The sequence below is a fragment of the Rhopalosiphum padi genome, unplaced genomic scaffold (genome assembly GCF_020882245.1).
Source record: "Rhopalosiphum padi isolate XX-2018 unplaced genomic scaffold, ASM2088224v1 scaffold1, whole genome shotgun sequence".
In the NCBI taxonomy this organism is placed as follows: Eukaryota; Metazoa; Arthropoda; class Insecta; order Hemiptera; family Aphididae; genus Rhopalosiphum; species Rhopalosiphum padi.
The window spans coordinates 8,415,328-8,432,334 of record NW_026869996.1 but is presented as its reverse complement, the minus strand read 5'-3'; the positions used below and the strand labels follow the sequence as shown (position 1 = coordinate 8,432,334).

At 26.6% G+C, this 17,007-nt stretch overlaps 3 protein-coding genes across 5 annotated transcripts; all 3 read left to right on the top strand.

The window, feature by feature from the left end:
- Nucleotides 1-4,613: 4,613 nt before the first annotated feature.
- On the top strand, nucleotides 4,614-5,656 carry LOC132931333 (uncharacterized). Of its 2 annotated transcripts, XM_060997389.1 has the most exons (3): nucleotides 4,614-4,933; nucleotides 5,073-5,186; nucleotides 5,261-5,656. In XM_060997389.1, the coding sequence occupies exons 1-3, from the start codon at nucleotides 4,765-4,767 to the stop codon at nucleotides 5,593-5,595; spliced, it is 618 nt and encodes a 205-aa protein (XP_060853372.1). In that variant the 5' UTR covers nucleotides 4,614-4,764; the 3' UTR covers nucleotides 5,596-5,656. The 2 variants fall into 2 exon arrangements, with proteins under 2 accessions (XP_060853372.1, XP_060853373.1); XM_060997390.1 differs by having other exon boundaries at nucleotides 4,614-5,186.
- A 4,270-nt stretch (nucleotides 5,657-9,926) lies between these two features.
- Nucleotides 9,927-11,297, top strand: LOC132931213 (uncharacterized). Its single transcript, XM_060997335.1, has one exon. It carries the CDS (start codon nucleotides 9,927-9,929, stop codon nucleotides 11,295-11,297), a length of 1,371 nt encoding a protein of 456 aa, XP_060853318.1.
- Nucleotides 11,298-13,195: 1,898 nt separating this feature from the next.
- On the top strand, nucleotides 13,196-14,238 carry LOC132931331 (uncharacterized). 2 transcript variants are annotated; one of them, XM_060997385.1, is made up of 3 exons: nucleotides 13,196-13,515; nucleotides 13,655-13,768; nucleotides 13,843-14,238. In XM_060997385.1, exons 1-3 carry the CDS (start codon nucleotides 13,347-13,349, stop codon nucleotides 14,175-14,177), a joined length of 618 nt encoding a protein of 205 aa, XP_060853368.1. In that variant the 5' UTR covers nucleotides 13,196-13,346; the 3' UTR covers nucleotides 14,178-14,238. The 2 variants fall into 2 exon arrangements, with proteins under 2 accessions (XP_060853368.1, XP_060853370.1); XM_060997387.1 differs by having other exon boundaries at nucleotides 13,196-13,768.
- The last annotated feature ends 2,769 nt before the right edge of the window (nucleotides 14,239-17,007 follow it).

Below are 17,007 nucleotides of genomic sequence, written 5' to 3'. Positions count from 1 at the left end.
AAAATACGAGTCAAAATAATCATATAAAAACATGTTTTATAGTGTTTATGAAGTATCAGCTTATATGATATATATGGAAGTTGGTAATGTTAAATAAGAATCATATACTTAATCTAATGGTCTGGATTTCATGACACTAACTTTTTGTTACACTACTATTAATTGACTATCAATTATATTCAATATCCATTACTCGTACTATGCATAAAACTATTATTATTATTAGGATCGTCTAGTCCATTTTCAACGTAGGATGTTGAAACTTTCCCATATGGTAGAAATGGTAATTCATGTCTCAATATGTCCTGAGTATATCTGGTGTACAGCCATCTAAAAAAAAAATAGTAAGTTAAATATGTATAATGGTTGGAGGACAAAATGTCACTACTAGATACCATAAGGAGGACGACAATTTTTATATAACAACTAGTACGTGGACAACACTGAGTAATTCAGAAGTGGAAACTATCAAAACATAAACTAACAGACAAACTTCATTTTTATACAAAATACATGAAAGGAATTTACAATTGAAACTTAAATACAAATACGAATGTAAAACTGCAAAACATTTATAACAGATGATAATAAATAATAATTATGATAAGCCATAAAAGATAGTACAAATATACCAGAATGTTTTGTAGAAGGAATTCAAATGTATTATGAGTGTAACTAAAAAATACATTTGTAAAACAACTGAAAATCGCTCCTTTTCAATACGAAAAAATGTTAAGTTGTATTATTCGTCAAAATTAACTTATAAAATCATATTTTATAGTTTTTATGAAGTAAAAATATCAGGTAAAATGAAAAAAATGAAAGTTAAAAATTATAAATTAGAATCATTTTCTTGATCTAGTAGTCAAGGATCAAGACACTTACTTGTGTTAACTTCGGGCATAAAATATGAACAATCCGTTTATAATATCAAAAATCTTAATTAAAAAATAACGAGTAGACTCAAAACCTAAGTAAAAACAACTACCCGTTACGATACACAGCAGTACGGTGAACGCCACACAACTATCTAGTTTCATTCTGAGGCGGTTCGGCCGACGGATGTCGTCCCCACTACGGCGACGCTCACGCCCTCTGTTGGTGTATATATTTAATATTTGACTGTTTTATAAGCAGATTAAAATAGGAATTCATATGTTTCTCAAACTTATTATATAAAAACATGTTTTTGAAGTGTTTATGAAGAATCAGCTAACATAATATTTATAGAAGTTAATAATAGTAAATAAGAATCATTTACTTAATATAATGGTCTGGATTTCATGACACTAACTTAAGAATTGAGTGTTTTATAAGCAGATAATAATTTGAATTTTTAATATTCGTAAAGATTATCATATAAAATAATGTTTTATAGTGTTTATGAAGCATCAGCTTAAATGAAATGTATGCAAATTAATAATGGTAAATTAGAATCATTTTCTTAATATAGTGGTCCAGGTTTCAAGAGATTAACATGAGAATTGTGTGTTTTATAAACAGTTAAAAAAATGAATTTTTAATATTCGTCAAAATTATCATAAAAAAGCATGTTTTTTAGTGTTTATGAAGAATCAACTTACATAATATCTATAGAAGTTAATAATGGTAAATTAGAATCATTTTCTTAATATAGTGGTCCAGGTTTCAAGAGATTAACTTGAGAATTGTTTGTTTTATAAACAGTTAAAAAAATGAATTTTTAATATTCGTCAAAATTATCATATAAAATCATGTTTTATAGCGTTATTGAAGTATCAGCTTAAATGAAATGTATGCTAGTTAATAATGGTAAATTAGAATAATTTTCTTAATCTAATGGTCTGACTTTCATGACACTAACTTGAGAATTCACTGTTTTATAAGCAGTTAAAAATATGAATTTAAAATACGAGTCAAAATAATCATATAAAAACATGTTTTATAGTGTTTATGAAGTATCAGCTTATATGATATATATGGAAGTTGGTAATGTTAAATAAGAATCATATACTTAATCTAATGGTCTGGATTTCATGACACTAACTTTTTGTTACACTACTATTAATTGACCATCAATTATATTCAATATCCATTACTCGTACTATGCATAAAACTATTATTATTATTAGGATCGTCTAGTCCATTTTCAACGTAGGATGTTGAAACTTTCCCATATGGTAGAAATGGTAATTCATGTCTCAATATGTCCTGAGTATATCTGGTGTACAGCCATCTAAAAAAAAAATAGTAAGTTAAATATGTATAATGGTTGGAGGACAAAATGTCACTACTAGATACCATAAGGAGGACGACAATTTTTATATAACAACTAGTACGTGGACAACACTGAGTAATTCAGAAGTGGAAACTATCAAAACATAAACTAACAGACAAACTTCATTTTTATACAAAATACATGAAAGGAATTTACAATTGAAACTTAAATACAAATACGAATGTAAAACTGCAAAACATTTATAACAGATGATAATAAATAATAATTATGATAAGCCATAAAAGATAGTACAAATATACCAGAATGTTTTGTAGAAGGAATTCAAATGTATTATGAGTGTAACTAAAAAATACATTTGTAAAACAACTGAAAATCGCTCCTTTTCAATACGAAAAAATGTTAAGTTGTATTATTCGTCAAAATTAACTTATAAAATCATATTTTATAGTTTTTATGAAGTAAAAATATCAGGTAAAATGAAAAAAATGAAAGTTAAAAATTATAAATTAGAATCATTTTCTTGATCTAGTAGTCAAGGATCAAGACACTTACTTGTGTTAACTTCGGGCATAAAATATGAACAATCCGTTTATAATATCAAAAATCTTAATTAAAAAATAACGAGTAGACTCAAAACCTAAGTAAAAACAACTACCCGTTACGATACACAGCAGTACGGTGAACGCCACACAACTATCTAGTTTCATTCTGAGGCGGTTCGGCCGACGGATGTCGTCCCCACTACGGCGACGCTCACGCCCTCTGTTGGTGTATATATTTAATATTTGACTGTTTTATAAGCAGATTAAAATAGGAATTCATATGTTTCTCAAACTTATTATATAAAAACATGTTTTTGAAGTGTTTATGAAGAATCAGCTAACATAATATTTATAGAAGTTAATAATAGTAAATAAGAATCATTTACTTAATATAATGGTCTGGATTTCATGACACTAACTTAAGAATTGAGTGTTTTATAAGCAGATAATAATTTGAATTTTTAATATTCGTAAAGATTATCATATAAAATAATGTTTTATAGTGTTTATGAAGCATCAGCTTAAATGAAATGTATGCAAATTAATAATGGTAAATTAGAATCATTTTCTTAATATAGTGGTCCAGGTTTCAAGAGATTAACATGAGAATTGTGTGTTTTATAAACAGTTAAAAAAATGAATTTTTAATATTCGTCAAAATTATCATAAAAAAGCATGTTTTTTAGTGTTTATGAAGAATCAGCTTACATAATATCTATAGAAGTTAATAATGGTAAATTAGAATCATTTTCTTAATATAGTGGTCCAGGTTTCAAGAGATTAACATGAGAATTGTGTGTTTTATAAACAGTTAAAAAAATGAATTTTTAATATTCGTCAAAATTATCATAAAAAAGCATGTTTTTTAGTGTTTATGAAGAATCAGCTTACATAATATCTATAGAAGTTAATAATGGTAAATTAGAATCATTTTCTTAATATAGTGGTCCAGGTTTCAAGAGATTAACTTGAGAATTGTTTGTTTTATAAACAGTTAAAAAAATGAATTTTTAATATTCGTCAAAATTATCATAAAAAAGCATGTTTTTTAGTGTTTATGAAGAATCAGCTTACATAATATTTACAGAAGTAAATAATGGTAAATTAGAATCATTTTCTTAATATAGTGGTCCAGGTTTCAAGAGATTAACTTGAGAATTGTTTGTTTTATAAACAGTTAAAAAAATGAATTTTTAATATTCGTCAAAATTATCATATAAAATCATGTTTTATAGCATTATTGAAGTATCAGCTTAAATGAAATGTATGCAAATTAATAATGGTAAATTAGAATCATTTTCTTAATATAGTGGTCCAGGTTTCAAGAGATTAACTTGAGAATTGAGTGTTTTATAAGCAGATAATAATTTGAATTTTTAATATTCGTAAAGATTATCATATAAAATAATGTTGTATAGTGTTTATGAAGCATCAGCTTAAATGAAATGTATGCAAATTAATAATGGTAAATTAAATTCATTTTCTTAATATAGTGGTCCAGGTTTCAAGAGATTAACATGAGAATTGTGTGTTTTATAAACAGTTAAAAAAAATTAAATTTTTAATATTCGTCAAAATTATCATAAAAAAGCATGTTTTAAAATGTTATTGAAGTATCAGCTTAAATGAAATGGTTGCAAGTTAATAATGGTAACTCTTAAGAATGAAAATTACAAGTCAAAGGTGTTAACTAAAATTTTATTCAGATTATTAACAAATCTCAATTGTTTCACTGCCATTAATTTACTATCAATTATATTCAATAACCCTTACACGCACATTATATAAACCCAATATTATTAGCAGTATCTTCTAGTCCATTTTCAGCATAGGATGTTGATACTTTCTTAACCCTACATTGCACATTGTATCACCTGTGATACAACTAAAACATATAGTGATTACTGCTATTTATCAACAGTTAATATGTTGGTAGTTGTCTTGTTATCTTTGTTATATATTTCTAGAGATTATGTTATCTATACTTCTTAACCGCCAAATTGAATGATACCACGATTTTTGATAAAATTAATCAGTGATAAAAAATCTAGAATAGTGATTTTTAAAAATCATATATTTTTGGTTTACAATGTTATTGAATGCTTAAAAAATATTTATAAATTGTGTATAACATCTGTATTTAACGTTTTTGTTGTTGAAACCCAAATTAGTAGTAAGTATACAGTTATTTTCGGATGTTTTTAAATGTATCACCTGTGATACACTGTGCAGTAATGACATACTTGGACTTACATATTTACCTATATTTTTATAATTGTATTATTTATATTTTACAATATTATTTTATTTAGAAATGAGAGTATTAAAAAAAGGCTTAACTGATGAGGAATTAGTTGAACTGTTAGATTGGAATATTAGTGATGATGACCAAGATGGGTCTGATATAGAAGATTTAGATGACTTAAGTAAATGATTTATTTTGTATTATATTTATTTAATTTAACTTTAATTTTAATTGGTGTTAATTTAAATTATTTAGATGATATTGTTGAATTGTTTGATAATGATGAAATTCCTTTAATAATAAATAATGACAATGAAGTTACAAATGACTTAGATATTCTCAATTTACCAGTAGATTTTGGTGAAACCCAGCTAGATTTTACTGAAAGGTCAGAAAGTACTTATAACTTACCTACTGAAAATCAACCAAATAATGTAACCATACAAAGTAGATCTAAAGATGAACAGAAACTTTTAAAAAATAAATTATCAAAATTAAATTGGAAAGAACCAAATTTCTGTCCTGAACCATTTAATTATGTTACTTATATGATAAGTATATTGTTTTTTTTAAGGATGTTATTTATATAAAAAGTTTATTGTTTTATTTTAATTTGTATTTGATTGAATAAATTTCATTTTTTTCATTTAACATGTATTTTTATAGCCAAACACATTATATTAAAATATTGGTATATATAGTATTTTTCAAGTCTAAGCTGCACAGTGTATCATGTATGATACATTTAAAAAAGATGGATTCCTGTATTCAAATTTTATAATTAGAAGTTAAAAATATTTTTTTGGAGTTATTTGACTCATATTACATCAGAAAAATATTTTTTCAAGTCAAAATTTGGATGTAAATATTAATGTGTGCATTGTAGGGTTAAGTGGTAGAAATGTGAATTCATGTTTCTGCATGCCTTGAGTGATCTGACATACGTCCATCTGAAAAAATGTAGTAAGTTAATAATGTATAATTGTTAAAGAATAACTTGAGAATTCAGTATTTTATAAGCAGTTAAAAATATGAATATAAAATACGAGTCAAAATAATCATATAAAAACATGTTTTATAGTGTTTATAAAGCATCAGCTTAAATGAAATGTATGCAAATTATTAATTTTAAATTAGAATCATTTTCTTAATATAGTGGTCCAGGTTTCAAGAGATTAACATGAGAATTGTGTGTTTTATAAACAGTTAAAAAAATGAATTTTTAATATTCGTCAAAATTATCATAAAAAAGCATGTTTTTTAGTGTTTATGAAGAATCAGCTTACATAATATCTATAGAAGTTAATAATGGTAAATTAGAATCATTTTCTTAATATAGTGGTCCAGGTTTCAAGAGATTAACTTGAGAATTGTTTGTTTTATAAACAGTTAAAAAAATGAATTTTTAATATTCGTCAAAATTATCATATAAAATCATGTTTTATAGCGTTATTGAAGTATCAGCTTAAATGAAATGTATGCTAGTTAATAATGGTAAATTAGAATAATTTTCTTAATCTAATGGTCTGACTTTCATGACACTAACTTGAGAATTCACTGTTTTATAAGCAGTTAAAAATATGAATTTAAAATACGAGTCAAAATAATCATATAAAAACATGTTTTATAGTGTTTATGAAGTATCAGCTTATATGATATATATGGAAGTTGGTAATGTTAAATAAGAATCATATACTTAATCTAATGGTCTGGATTTCATGACACTAACTTTTTGTTACACTACTATTAATTGACTATCAATTATATTCAATATCCATTACTCGTACTATGCATAAAACTATTATTATTATTAGGATCGTCTAGTCCATTTTCAACGTAGGATGTTGAAACTTTCCCATATGGTAGAAATGGTAATTCATGTCTCAATATGTCCTGAGTATATCTGGTGTACAGCCATCTAAAAAAAAAATAGTAAGTTAAATATGTATAATGGTTGGAGGACAAAATGTCACTACTAGATACCATAAGGAGGACGACAATTTTTATATAACAACTAGTACGTGGACAACACTGAGTAATTCAGAAGTGGAAACTATCAAAACATAAACTAACAGACAAACTTCATTTTTATACAAAATACATGAAAGGAATTTACAATTGAAACTTAAATACAAATACGAATGTAAAACTGCAAAACATTTATAACAGATGATAATAAATAATAATTATGATAAGCCATAAAAGATAGTACAAATATACCAGAATGTTTTGTAGAAGGAATTCAAATGTATTATGAGTGTAACTAAAAAATACATTTGTAAAACAACTGAAAATCGCTCCTTTTCAATACGAAAAAATGTTAAGTTGTATTATTCGTCAAAATTAACTTATAAAATCATATTTTATAGTTTTTATGAAGTAAAAATATCAGGTAAAATGAAAAAAATGAAAGTTAAAAATTATAAATTAGAATCATTTTCTTGATCTAGTAGTCAAGGATCAAGACACTTACTTGTGTTAACTTCGGGCATAAAATATGAACAATCCGTTTATAATATCAAAAATCTTAATTAAAAAATAACGAGTAGACTCAAAACCTAAGTAAAAACAACTACCCGTTACGATACACAGCAGTACGGTGAACGCCACACAACTATCTAGTTTCATTCTGAGGCGGTTCGGCCGACGGATGTCGTCCCCACTACGGCGACGCTCACGCCCTCTGTTGGTGTATATATTTAATATTTGACTGTTTTATAAGCAGATTAAAATAGGAATTCATATGTTTCTCAAACTTATTATATAAAAACATGTTTTTGAAGTGTTTATGAAGAATCAGCTAACATAATATTTATAGAAGTTAATAATAGTAAATAAGAATCATTTACTTAATATAATGGTCTGGATTTCATGACACTAACTTAAGAATTGAGTGTTTTATAAGCAGATAATAATTTGAATTTTTAATATTCGTAAAGATTATCATATAAAATAATGTTTTATAGTGTTTATGAAGCATCAGCTTAAATGAAATGTATGCAAATTAATAATGGTAAATTAGAATCATTTTCTTAATATAGTGGTCCAGGTTTCAAGAGATTAACATGAGAATTGTGTGTTTTATAAACAGTTAAAAAAATGAATTTTTAATATTCGTCAAAATTATCATAAAAAAGCATGTTTTTTAGTGTTTATGAAGAATCAACTTACATAATATCTATAGAAGTTAATAATGGTAAATTAGAATCATTTTCTTAATATAGTGGTCCAGGTTTCAAGAGATTAACTTGAGAATTGTTTGTTTTATAAACAGTTAAAAAAATGAATTTTTAATATTCGTCAAAATTATCATATAAAATCATGTTTTATAGCGTTATTGAAGTATCAGCTTAAATGAAATGTATGCTAGTTAATAATGGTAAATTAGAATAATTTTCTTAATCTAATGGTCTGACTTTCATGACACTAACTTGAGAATTCACTGTTTTATAAGCAGTTAAAAATATGAATTTAAAATACGAGTCAAAATAATCATATAAAAACATGTTTTATAGTGTTTATGAAGTATCAGCTTATATGATATATATGGAAGTTGGTAATGTTAAATAAGAATCATATACTTAATCTAATGGTCTGGATTTCATGACACTAACTTTTTGTTACACTACTATTAATTGACCATCAATTATATTCAATATCCATTACTCGTACTATGCATAAAACTATTATTATTATTAGGATCGTCTAGTCCATTTTCAACGTAGGATGTTGAAACTTTCCCATATGGTAGAAATGGTAATTCATGTCTCAATATGTCCTGAGTATATCTGGTGTACAGCCATCTAAAAAAAAAATAGTAAGTTAAATATGTATAATGGTTGGAGGACAAAATGTCACTACTAGATACCATAAGGAGGACGACAATTTTTATATAACAACTAGTACGTGGACAACACTGAGTAATTCAGAAGTGGAAACTATCAAAACATAAACTAACAGACAAACTTCATTTTTATACAAAATACATGAAAGGAATTTACAATTGAAACTTAAATACAAATACGAATGTAAAACTGCAAAACATTTATAACAGATGATAATAAATAATAATTATGATAAGCCATAAAAGATAGTACAAATATACCAGAATGTTTTGTAGAAGGAATTCAAATGTATTATGAGTGTAACTAAAAAATACATTTGTAAAACAACTGAAAATCGCTCCTTTTCAATACGAAAAAATGTTAAGTTGTATTATTCGTCAAAATTAACTTATAAAATCATATTTTATAGTTTTTATGAAGTAAAAATATCAGGTAAAATGAAAAAAATGAAAGTTAAAAATTATAAATTAGAATCATTTTCTTGATCTAGTAGTCAAGGATCAAGACACTTACTTGTGTTAACTTCGGGCATAAAATATGAACAATCCGTTTATAATATCAAAAATCTTAATTAAAAAATAACGAGTAGACTCAAAACCTAAGTAAAAACAACTACCCGTTACGATACACAGCAGTACGGTGAACGCCACACAACTATCTATAGTACGCGAGGCGAAAAGTGAGCCGCGATCGTCGCGCGCCAAGCGGTCATTTTTTCTGGTTTCAGGGGTTCTACGTTTGTGTGCAATGGAAACAGCTGCCGCGCATTTTAAAAACGGCAGGTGGTAATTTATTGTATAATTCATTGTATTTTGGAGACCAATTTATTTTCCTTTAGCAGTAGGCGCCAGTAGCTGCTGTTGCATACCACAATATTTTGTTAACGTTTGGTTAGTCATTCGACATTCGAGATACGAGTTTACACGTGTTTTTATTCGCTTATTATCTACGTTTGTAATCATATTTCCCGCGTTCTTACGTGGTTGGTTTTTAAAGTGCGCGCTTTTAAAGTTTGAATGTTTGTAATATTTTAATTATTTCTTTAATAATTACTCGTATACAAAAATAGTTTTAAAATGGCATATCAAGACACACATTCTCAAACGAAGAAAGTTATTTTTCATGTTTATAATTATTTCAAAACATTGGCTGGTGACAAAGGTAAGCCAGAAATTAGTAATTTTTTTCGTCAAACTCGTGAAATGACTGCTGAAGCGTGTGGCGTAAGTCTTGCTTGTGTTAAACGAGTTTGTGCTGAAGGGAAAAAATTATCTGTGGGTGAAAATCAACTAGCTGCCGAACCTTCTTCATTTAAGTCTCCAAGGAAAACTTATAAACGTGCCAAACCTATGACCAACTTGGACGATTTTGACAATGAAGTTGTCAGAAGAACAGTTCATAGTTTTTATGATAATGGTCAGTATCCAACTAGTGCAAAAATATTGGGAGCGTTGCATGAAAAAATTAATTATTCGGGTTCACAATGGTCCGTGCGACATATTTTGCGTAGTTTGAATTTCAAATACAAAAAATGTAATGATGGGCGTAAATTTCTAATGGAAAGAAATGATATTGTTTGTTCTCGGGTTAAGTTTTTGAGAAAAATGAACGAGTTTAGACGTAATAACGATACAAGGCCAATTGTTTACTTAGACGAAACATGGGTAAACCAAAATCATACGCGAGGACACATATGGCAAAACTCCGACAACACCGAAGGATTAAAAGTACCTATTGGTAAGGGCGGTCGGCTTATTGTGTGTCATGCTGGGTCACCTTCATTTGGTTTTGTCAAAAATTCAAAACTGGTTTTTCGTTGCAAGTCGGGATCGCAGGCTGACTATCATTCTCAAATGAACGCCACCGTTTTTCAAAAATGGTTTATAGATATGTTGGGCAATTTAGAAGAACCTTGTATAATTGTAATGGACAATGCCACATACCATTCTACCTTAACAGAAGAATATCCTAAGGCAAATACTCGAAAGGCAGATGTACAAAAATGGTTACAAGACAAATCTGTAGACTTTTCTCCAGTAGAGACATTAAGCGAACTACGGGAAAAAGTCAAATTGACGATGCCAAAAGAAAAAAAATATAAATTGGACGAAATTGCACTACAAATGGGCCATGAAGTGGTAAGACTTCCTCCTTACCACTGCCAATATAACCCAATCGAATTAATCTGGGCGCAAGTTAAGGGTAAAGTCGCGGAAAAAAATAACACCTTCAAAATGGCAGATATAGAAGTGTTAGTAAATAGTGCTTTAGATGCAGTCACAACAGAAGATTGGGCAAAATGTGGCGATCACTGCGATAAAATTCAAGAAGACGATTTGGTAAAAGAAGGATTAAGAGATGAAATTTTGGAGCCTATTATAATGACAATTAATCCCGACGACAGTTCTACTGACGAAGACGATGATGAAGACGATATGATTAATTAAAAAAAATGTATTATATGTATTACTTGTGTTATTTGTATTTTATTATGTTTTTTTTTATTATAATTTATTAAAAACATCTACATTACGTCGTTTGAAATTACTTTATAGGCGGGAAAACAGTAGGAATAGGCGGAGTAACCCTGACGAAAAACAGCCGCTTGGCGCGCGACGATCGCGGCTCACTTTTCGCCTCGCGTACTATAGTTTCATTCTGAGGCGGTTCGGCCGACGGATGTCGTCCCCACTACGGCGACGCTCACGCCCTCTGTTGGTGTATATATTTAATATTTGACTGTTTTATAAGCAGATTAAAATAGGAATTCATATGTTTCTCAAACTTATTATATAAAAACATGTTTTTGAAGTGTTTATGAAGAATCAGCTAACATAATATTTATAGAAGTTAATAATAGTAAATAAGAATCATTTACTTAATATAATGGTCTGGATTTCATGACACTAACTTAAGAATTGAGTGTTTTATAAGCAGATAATAATTTGAATTTTTAATATTCGTAAAGATTATCATATAAAATAATGTTTTATAGTGTTTATGAAGCATCAGCTTAAATGAAATGTATGCAAATTAATAATGGTAAATTAGAATCATTTTCTTAATATAGTGGTCCAGGTTTCAAGAGATTAACATGAGAATTGTGTGTTTTATAAACAGTTAAAAAAATGAATTTTTAATATTCGTCAAAATTATCATAAAAAAGCATGTTTTTTAGTGTTTATGAAGAATCAGCTTACATAATATCTATAGAAGTTAATAATGGTAAATTAGAATCATTTTCTTAATATAGTGGTCCAGGTTTCAAGAGATTAACATGAGAATTGTGTGTTTTATAAACAGTTAAAAAAATGAATTTTTAATATTCGTCAAAATTATCATAAAAAAGCATGTTTTTTAGTGTTTATGAAGAATCAGCTTACATAATATCTATAGAAGTTAATAATGGTAAATTAGAATCATTTTCTTAATATAGTGGTCCAGGTTTCAAGAGATTAACTTGAGAATTGTTTGTTTTATAAACAGTTAAAAAAATGAATTTTTAATATTCGTCAAAATTATCATAAAAAAGCATGTTTTTTAGTGTTTATGAAGAATCAGCTTACATAATATTTACAGAAGTAAATAATGGTAAATTAGAATCATTTTCTTAATATAGTGGTCCAGGTTTCAAGAGATTAACTTGAGAATTGTTTGTTTTATAAACAGTTAAAAAAATGAATTTTTAATATTCGTCAAAATTATCATATAAAATCATGTTTTATAGCATTATTGAAGTATCAGCTTAAATGAAATGTATGCAAATTAATAATGGTAAATTAGAATCATTTTCTTAATATAGTGGTCCAGGTTTCAAGAGATTAACTTGAGAATTGAGTGTTTTATAAGCAGATAATAATTTGAATTTTTAATATTCGTAAAGATTATCATATAAAATAATGTTGTATAGTGTTTATGAAGCATCAGCTTAAATGAAATGTATGCAAATTAATAATGGTAAATTAAATTCATTTTCTTAATATAGTGGTCCAGGTTTCAAGAGATTAACATGAGAATTGTGTGTTTTATAAACAGTTAAAAAAAATTAAATTTTTAATATTCGTCAAAATTATCATAAAAAAGCATGTTTTAAAATGTTATTGAAGTATCAGCTTAAATGAAATGGTTGCAAGTTAATAATGGTAACTCTTAAGAATGAAAATTACAAGTCAAAGGTGTTAACTAAAATTTTATTCAGATTATTAACAAATCTCAATTGTTTCACTGCCATTAATTTACTATCAATTATATTCAATAACCCTTACACGCACATTATATAAACCCAATATTATTAGCAGTATCTTCTAGTCCATTTTCAGCATAGGATGTTGATACTTTCTTAACCCTACATTGCACATTGTATCACCTGTGATACAACTAAAACATATAGTGATTACTGCTATTTATCAACAGTTAATATGTTGGTAGTTGTCTTGTTATCTTTGTTATATATTTCTAGAGATTATGTTATCTATACTTCTTAACCGCCAAATTGAATGATACCACGATTTTTGATAAAATTAATCAGTGATAAAAAATCTAGAATAGTGATTTTTAAAAATCATATATTTTTGGTTTACAATGTTATTGAATGCTTAAAAAATATTTATAAATTGTGTATAACATCTGTATTTAACGTTTTTGTTGTTGAAACCCAAATTAGTAGTAAGTATACAGTTATTTTCGGATGTTTTTAAATGTATCACCTGTGATACACTGTGCAGTAATGACATACTTGGACTTACATATTTACCTATATTTTTATAATTGTATTATTTATATTTTACAATATTATTTTATTTAGAAATGAGAGTATTAAAAAAAGGCTTAACTGATGAGGAATTAGTTGAACTGTTAGATTGGAATATTAGTGATGATGACCAAGATGGGTCTGATATAGAAGATTTAGATGACTTAAGTAAATGATTTATTTTGTATTATATTTATTTAATTTAACTTTAATTTTAATTGGTGTTAATTTAAATTATTTAGATGATATTGTTGAATTGTTTGATAATGATGAAATTCCTTTAATAATAAATAATGACAATGAAGTTACAAATGACTTAGATATTCTCAATTTACCAGTAGATTTTGGTGAAACCCAGCTAGATTTTACTGAAAGGTCAGAAAGTACTTATAACTTACCTACTGAAAATCAACCAAATAATGTAACCATACAAAGTAGATCTAAAGATGAACAGAAACTTTTAAAAAATAAATTATCAAAATTAAATTGGAAAGAACCAAATTTCTGTCCTGAACCATTTAATTATGTTACTTATATGATAAGTATATTGTTTTTTTTAAGGATGTTATTTATATAAAAAGTTTATTGTTTTATTTTAATTTGTATTTGATTGAATAAATTTCATTTTTTTCATTTAACATGTATTTTTATAGCCAAACACATTATATTAAAATATTGGTATATATAGTATTTTTCAAGTCTAAGCTGCACAGTGTATCATGTATGATACATTTAAAAAAGATGGATTCCTGTATTCAAATTTTATAATTAGAAGTTAAAAATATTTTTTTGGAGTTATTTGACTCATATTACATCAGAAAAATATTTTTTCAAGTCAAAATTTGGATGTAAATATTAATGTGTGCATTGTAGGGTTAAGTGGTAGAAATGTGAATTCATGTTTCTGCATGCCTTGAGTGATCTGACATACGTCCATCTGAAAAAATGTAGTAAGTTAATAATGTATAATTGTTAAAGAATAACTTGAGAATTCAGTATTTTATAAGCAGTTAAAAATATGAATATAAAATACGAGTCAAAATAATCATATAAAAACATGTTTTATAGTGTTTATAAAGCATCAGCTTAAATGAAATGTATGCAAATTATTAATTTTAAATTAGAATCATTTTCTTAATATAGTGGTCCAGGTTTCAAGAGATTAACATGAGAATTGTGTGTTTTATAAACAGTTAAAAAAATGAATTTTTAATATTCGTCAAAATTATCATAAAAAAGCATGTTTTTTAGTGTTTATGAAGAATCAGCTTACATAATATCTATAGAAGTTAATAATGGTAAATTAGAATCATTTTCTTAATATAGTGGTCCAGGTTTCAAGAGATTAACTTGAGAATTGTTTGTTTTATAAACAGTTAAAAAAATGAATTTTTAATATTCGTCAAAATTATCATATAAAATCATGTTTTATAGCGTTATTGAAGTATCAGCTTAAATGAAATGTATGCTAGTTAATAATGGTAAATTAGAATAATTTTCTTAATCTAATGGTCTGACTTTCATGACACTAACTTGAGAATTCACTGTTTTATAAGCAGTTAAAAATATGAATTTAAAATACGAGTCAAAATAATCATATAAAAACATGTTTTATAGTGTTTATGAAGTATCAGCTTATATGATATATATGGAAGTTGGTAATGTTAAATAAGAATCATATACTTAATCTAATGGTCTGGATTTCATGACACTAACTTTTTGTTACACTACTATTAATTGACTATCAATTATATTCAATATCCATTACTCGTACTATGCATAAAACTATTATTATTATTAGGATCGTCTAGTCCATTTTCAACGTAGGATGTTGAAACTTTCCCATATGGTAGAAATGGTAATTCATGTCTCAATATGTCCTGAGTATATCTGGTGTACAGCCATCTAAAAAAAAAATAGTAAGTTAAATATGTATAATGGTTGGAGGACAAAATGTCACTACTAGATACCATAAGGAGGACGACAATTTTTATATAACAACTAGTACGTGGACAACACTGAGTAATTCAGAAGTGGAAACTATCAAAACATAAACTAACAGACAAACTTCATTTTTATACAAAATACATGAAAGGAATTTACAATTGAAACTTAAATACAAATACGAATGTAAAACTGCAAAACATTTATAACAGATGATAATAAATAATAATTATGATAAGCCATAAAAGATAGTACAAATATACCAGAATGTTTTGTAGAAGGAATTCAAATGTATTATGAGTGTAACTAAAAAATACATTTGTAAAACAACTGAAAATCGCTCCTTTTCAATACGAAAAAATGTTAAGTTGTATTATTCGTCAAAATTAACTTATAAAATCATATTTTATAGTTTTTATGAAGTAAAAATATCAGGTAAAATGAAAAAAATGAAAGTTAAAAATTATAAATTAGAATCATTTTCTTGATCTAGTAGTCAAGGATCAAGACACTTACTTGTGTTAACTTCGGGCATAAAATATGAACAATCCGTTTATAATATCAAAAATCTTAATTAAAAAATAACAAGTAGACTCAAAACCTAAGTAAAAACAACTACCCGTTACGATACACAGCAGTACGGTGAACGCCACACAACTATCTAGTTTCATTCTGAGGCGGTTCGGCCGACGGATGTCGTCCCCACTACGGCGACGCTCACGCCCTCTGTTGGTGTATATATTTAATATTTGACTGTTTTATAAGCAGATTAAAATAGGAATTCATATGTTTCTCAAACTTATTATATAAAAACATGTTTTTGAAGTGTTTATGAAGAATCAGCTAACATAATATTTATAGAAGTTAATAATAGTAAATAAGAATCATTTACTTAATATAATGGTCTGGATTTCATGACACTAACTTAAGAATTGAGTGTTTTATAAGCAGATAATAATTTGAATTTTTAATATTCGTAAAGATTATCATATAAAATAATGTTTTATAGTGTTTATGAAGCATCAGCTTAAATGAAATGTATGCAAATTAATAATGGTAAATTAGAATCATTTTCTTAATATAGTGGTCCAGGTTTCAAGAGATTAACATGAGAATTGTGTGTTTTATAAACAGTTAAAAAAATGAATTTTTAATATTCGTCAAAATTATCATAAAAAAGCATGTTTTTTAGTGTTTATGAAGAATCAGCTTACATAATATCTATAGAAGTTAATAATGGTAAATTAGAATCATTTTCTTAATATAGTGGTCCAGGTTTCAAGAGATTAACTTGAGAATTGTTTGTTTTATAAACAGTTAAAAAAATGAATTTTTAATATTCGTCAAAATTATCATATAAAATCATGTTTTATAGCATTATTGAAGTATCAGCTTAAATGAAATGTATGCTAGTTTTTAATGGTAAATTAGAATCATTTTCTTAATATAGTGGTCCAGGTTTC